Source organism: Varanus komodoensis, unplaced genomic scaffold (genome assembly GCF_004798865.1).
Source record: "Varanus komodoensis strain SLA01 unplaced genomic scaffold, ASM479886v1 scaffold7_1, whole genome shotgun sequence".
Taxonomy (NCBI): domain Eukaryota; kingdom Metazoa; phylum Chordata; class Lepidosauria; order Squamata; family Varanidae; genus Varanus; species Varanus komodoensis.
In genome coordinates, this window is record NW_025336479.1 from 13409063 (window position 1) to 13415062 (window position 6000).

Below are 6000 nucleotides of genomic sequence, written 5' to 3' on the forward strand. Positions count from 1 at the left end.
AAAAAACAGAAGCCCTTTCAGCCTATTTGTCACTCATTAAAACATACCTGAAAGTCTATGTATTATATGCTCCCCCTATATCTATTTATACAGAGTTATATATACTCTGTGCTAAAAAAGAAAAGAAAACACACACACACACACACACCACCAGACAATTAATAGCTCACAGCTTTTTTTAAATGAAAATTTCCAGCAATTTGTCATTATGAAGGCAGGGCCCCAAGCACTGCAGCATTTGGCTGATCTCCTATGCAGAACTTGTAAAACACTCACCTGTTTTCTTATAACTTGGAAGAAGAATTACACAAGTCAGAGAACACGCAGGGAGGCATCTCCTTCCCGTGTGCGTTGCCATGGAGGCCTCATTCTAATCACAGCACTGCTTTGGATGCCTAAAGCTCCTAAGAATTCCCCTCCTAAGAGACCTCCTAAGAATTCCCCTTTAATTGGTTTGTGGATTGTCTGCTGCTAGGTGCCCAGAGCCATTTGTGAAAACATACATTGATCCTAGTGAAGGACAAACTACACCTGGCTTGCTTTGGAAGTACACGCAGTAAACCAAGGCATTTGGAAACAAACAAAAAACAAATCAGAAAATAGCTCAGCTTAGGCAGAATCCAATTCCCATCTTTGGGAATGCAGAAATGTCCAAGACCCTTCCTCAGGGTCCTCTAAGCCCTGCCTCTGGGTGCCAGTGGCTTTCCCCCTCCCAACAGCAATGGGAAGAATCTGAAGCAGAGAAGGTCCCACTGGAGGGCGTCCATCCTTTGGGTATTTGCTGGAACACTGCTGTGCATCAGGGGCCCTGGGAAACCTCCCTTCTCATGCCTACCTAAGCCCTTTTCATGCACATCAAGGGTGGTTTCAGGCGGATAGTTCCTAGAGCTACCTGTCAACAGAAGCTGTGCACCTATTCCATCTCTCTTTCGTAGGTGTTCTGTAGTAAGGGGATCAATGAAAGAGGCAGTGGGAAAACACGGGAGGGTTACCAATGGAAGACAATGTCATCTGGATGGAATCCCCTCTGTCCCCAATAATAACTCCATGAATAAAGTGTGAGAGTTGCACAATATCAGCGTCCTCTGAAAGCCAGCCTCATCTCCACCTGAATCTTGAAGCTACAACTCTCTTTTACTTAGGACAAACAAAGAAATACAACTCCATGGGATTATGCACCTCTGCAGGAGCCCAAGTCATTCGAGCGCAACAGCAGAATCCTATCGTCTCCTGCTGTTGAGACACTGGGGGGCCGGGTGGATAGTCACAGAATCCAGGTCCTATGACTTCAGTGCTGGGACCCCAAAAGATCCCCCAAAATCCAACAGCTGTCCTGTCCACTTCACAACTGCGGCAAAAAGGCCCGTGTTGACTGCCTCTCTGAATTGAGAAATGCATGGCGGGGGAGGGGGGCCCATGGTGAGGGTGGGGAGGAGACTGGGGCCATCTCCATATTCCTGTTCTCTTTGGTGCTCAGCCTCCTTTCCTCTGCCTCCCAGGTGCTGTCGCTAAAGAGAGCTGTCTAGATAAACACATGGGATGAGGAACGGCAGCAGAGAGATCACTGCTGCTGCTGCTGCACCACCTTGCTCTGGCCATTGGATGCATGTAAGTCTCCAGGTTTGGAGGCTGCTGTGCATTGAGGCCGAGGGTCATTGGGGTTTGCCATAGTGAGCTTGTGAAATGCAGTCTTGCAATCGCTCAAATACCCAGAATGTTGAAACACAGAGGCAGAAGTGAGATTTTTAGGGTTAACTTTAAAGACAAAAACTGGTGATGAAGTGAGGAGTGAGAAAATAGTGTAACAGAACAGAACGAATACACATTTGTAGACTTACCTATTGTAAGCTTTGGTTGTAGAAGAGTTGATCTGCTGATCAAATCTGTACCTCTTGTAATCTTCAATGCCATCCTTAACTGCTGTAACTAGAAGCACAACAGCCAAAGGTAACATGGCGATCTCCCTGTGGAAGACCTCTAGCTGCGGGAACCAGTTGATGGCCACCAAGAACAGGAAATAGACATTCGCCGACCTTAAAAAAGTGTGCCATTTAATAGAATTATTTCCACTTCTTAATTAGCCTCGCTCCCTCTCATTTATTTATTTATTTATTTATGTTAATCTTTCCCCATTAACCATAAGGCTTCCTTACATGGGGGAGACAATGGCCTCCTGCTCCCCTTCAGGACGGAGCCTCGCTCTAATACAGAACCCTGGCTTGGTCAACCCCCTCCCTCACGGTGTCCTCTTCTCACTGCTGTTGTCACCGGCTGCTACTGCGCTTCCCTGTCCTGCTCAGCACTTCCTTCCTCGCTAAGTGGAGAGCAAGGGGGCACATCGGCCGGGGCATCTTTGCACTGAGAGGCAGGTCGTGAGCAGAGCTGGCTGGAGCCAGGGCTCAGGCGAGATGGACTGGGGGACTCAGCATGAGAGGCGAGGGAACAAGCAGGCTGCGAAGGCACGGAGGAGGAGCAGTGGCAGGGGTTCTCTTCCGCGGGTCCTTGCTGGCATGCGGACCTCCCCGTGGGTCATGCCCCCACAAGAAGATTCCTCCTAGGAGAAAGAGACGAAGGCCTCATCACAAAGCAGTGCCCGTATCCTGCTGAGGCAGAGGCTGCAAGAGGGCCCGAGTCCATGAGGGCGGCTGCTGGGGCCTGCCCACTCAGGAAGAGGGGGCACCTGCCTCAGAGGAGGAGGCAGAGGACCCCCAAGTCCCGGGGAGCAGTGGCACCAGAGGGGGCAGGTCCCCCTCAGGAAAATGCCAGGCTGCTGCAGAAGTGTGGGAGGAAAGGGGCTCCTCCTGAGTGGAAGCCCTGCTCATGAGGAGGACCTTCTGAAATAACTGCAGCTGCAGCTTGGGTAGGGCTCAAGAACTGAACAACTTGATTATAGTTATGTGTATTTTGGCCCACATACCAGTGCAAACAAAGCAGTTGCAATTCCCAAACCAGGCCTGAAGTCTGCTTAAAATGAATCTAGGTATTTCTTTTTATCCTAGAGAATTTAAGACAAAATTAGAATTTACAGCTAACTCACTCACTCATCTTTCACATGAATGCAATAGTCAAGGCTGACCAATACAGTTTCTGGACAAAAGAATTTAATTAGGGCTTCTTCACTCTTTGGCTTACACTTGCTTCCAGATGAGCAGCTGGGACCAGCTCCTCACTTAATGTGCTATTAATGAACTACAGCTTTCAGTGGATCCTCAAGTCTCTCCCAGCACACCAGAATTAGCGGCAAGTGCACTACAATGGACCCTTGAGTGGCTATCCTGGTCCTTAGGCCCAGGTCTCGTAAAGCCTTATATCCACCCAGAAAAGCTCCTCCAGTTGACCCTGCATAAATTCAGAGATGCAGCTATGGCTAGATTAGGGACTGAAGGCCATGGCCTCAGAGCCCAGGGGGCACCTCCCAGAATGCTGCAGGTGATGAGGGTAGTAGAAGTAAGCTCCCCCTTTTTCCTGTAGTCCTGATGATTGCATTTAAAATGCAGAGCTGTACATGCTAAGAATGTTTTAAGAACAAAACTTGGCAAACAGTTTTGGTGCTCTTGTAACTTGCAAATAAAGGAGAAGCAGCAACAAAACAAAGAACAGGGGTGGGTGGGGAGGCAGAAGGAGAAGTGTTTGGTTCTGTTTAACAAGTGAAGTAATAGATTTGATCATTTCACTCCCATGCCACCAAAGTCCATTAAGTTCAAGGTCTAAAGCTACTGAGCTGCACCACTCTGAGTTGCTAAGGAGGCAAAGCAGGGCAAATTTCAAGGTTGTTATGGGAGCCATAATATCATGTGTTGTACTGGTAAGTGTGGCCTAAGGGTAGATGAGGAGCAGGACCAATAACCTACAAATCTTCAGCACCATTCCAAAATCACCTTTAGCAGATCACTTAGGGAATCTGCTGGACAGTGAATCCCAGCTTGTCCCTGGAATGCAACATCAGCTTTACTCACATCACATATGAATTCTGATGGATAGAGGGACAAGTGACAGAAACCAAGTTCTGATATATCCAAGTGACTCTAGTTCCCCATCCATTACTTCTCAATTTGTGATGCATCAGGGAACCAGTTAGACATAGGCCTGATGGTGTCATTGCTCTCCAGGGGGAATCCTGGCCACTTAACCACAGGGCTGCCAAGACAGTTCTATGCCCTCAGGAGAGATGGCTTCAAACATCCTTGATCAGTGGAGAGCTTGGCTTCTGAGGTGGTAGAGGATACTTATGCATCATCTAGTTCCTGAAAATGCCAGGGCCTAAAGATAGAGGCCAAGATGTTGGCCAGATGAAGCAGTGACTGCTTGCAGAAGAACATTCCTTGGGACTAAAAGATTTGCCATGAGCAAGGCCCTCCACATGAGTTAGACATCTGCCAGAAGGCCTATAATGACCTGCCGCTGAAGCTTATGTGGTGTTCTGGGAGCCCGAGCTTATGAACCTGCCTTAGTAGAGGGAGTTTCTTGAACAAGGTCTGTATATCACCTCTGAGCCTTACCTGCACTTCCAATCATTGGCTAAACTTTGTTCCACTGGACCTCCTTGTGATGGAGCTTTGATTGCCTTGTGACTCTGTTTTAACTTGCCATTATGTGGATACTTCTGCTCTCAGTTCCACTGGCCTGCACCAGACTGTCTTGTGAACCTGTTCCTAGTGAGTATCACCCCTTGGCTTCATCTGAAGCAGGACAGATGGATAGAAGCTCCTGTGTCATTCAACCTGACCTCTGTAATATATGGCAGGTTCTTGCCTTTATTCAGTAATATTAATTATGAAGCATGGTGTGGTCATCAGAGTGTTGGACTGGGGACCTGGGTGATGTGGGTTCTAGTCCCCACTCAGCCACAGAACTCACTGGGTGGCTTTGGGCCTGTCAACTTAACCTACATCTCTCTCAGCTTAACCTGCATCACAAGGGATGAGATAGAGCAGAGGAAAGCCTTGCAAGCCGTCTTGGGTTCCTTGGAAGAGGAAGAAAGGTGGGGTGTAGTGATAATTTACAGCATCACTGATTGGTACTGAGCATCTGACAAAGTAGACTCTAGCCTACAAATCTCCTGCTGCAATACATTTATCAGTATTCTTTGCTATTCACAGGTGTTCTGTAATTGCTAATACAGAGTATTGGAAATACATATTCTCAGCCTTATCTGGTTATACTCCATTAGAATTAGATGCTTGTTGTACAAAATTCTACGATGACACAAACTTCATGTTTAACTCCATTAAAAAATGAATTCTGTTTTGTTTTAGTTGTAGTCTGTGTATATATACATACCTGTGAAACTGTTCAAAGAGATTTTGGGGTAAAAAGCTCAGAATAGTGTACTTTGTGGTCTGTATCCTATTTCCAGAATAAACTCGAGAAACTCTCCCCAAATCCTTTTGAAATCCGTCATTTCTGGGAAATACAACCCTCCATTTATGCAAGTCGTATTTCTGCCTTTGTTTCTCAGATGACAACAGAGGTGTGGATTCCAGCTGAGCCTGGATGGCCTCTTCAACCGGCCACCAAGGCTGATACACCGCAGAGTCTACTGACAAAGCCATTTTCAGCTACAGGGGCATGCCTGAAAGACGAATGCATGAGAAGGGTTGGAAACAAATGCATTTCTTGCTAGGGAAGAATTAGAGCAGCGCACGAAACCTTACTTTGTATATTCCTTGCCTGAGTGCCAAGGTTAGTTTTTGCCATCAAGACATGGAAACAGTTCATAAGGAAGAAAAAAATCTCACCCATTTCTAAGTGTCTGAAGGAAAGAACTTTATAAGAATGCCTTATGCATTTTAGCAACATGTTTATGAATAGTACTTACACATATCAAGTGGGAAAGTGGTGCCAACGTACAAGTGAATCATAGAAGATTATGAAAGTTTTACAACATAAGAACTGAGGGAAAGGATAAATGACACTGTTTATTTGATCAGAGACTTGCTGTACCAGTTCTCTCAGTGGGGGAATAAAATGATCAGCACTGGAAAAAATGTAGAAAAAAGC

At 46.5% G+C, this 6000-nt stretch overlaps 1 protein-coding gene across 1 annotated transcript in view; it reads right to left on the reverse strand.

Moving 5' to 3' along the window:
- ATP10B (ATPase phospholipid transporting 10B (putative)) overlaps positions 1 to 5552 on the reverse strand; it is a 67241-nt gene extending 61689 nt beyond the window's left edge. Inside the window, exons 1-2 of the mRNA XM_044454007.1 lie at positions 5281 to 5552; positions 1839 to 2033 (exon numbers count right to left, since the gene is read on the reverse strand). Coding sequence (XP_044309942.1) covers positions 1839 to 2033; positions 5281 to 5552 — 467 coding nt within the window. The remainder of the gene's footprint in view (positions 1 to 1838; positions 2034 to 5280) is intronic.
- Positions 5553 to 6000: the final 448 nt, after the last annotated feature.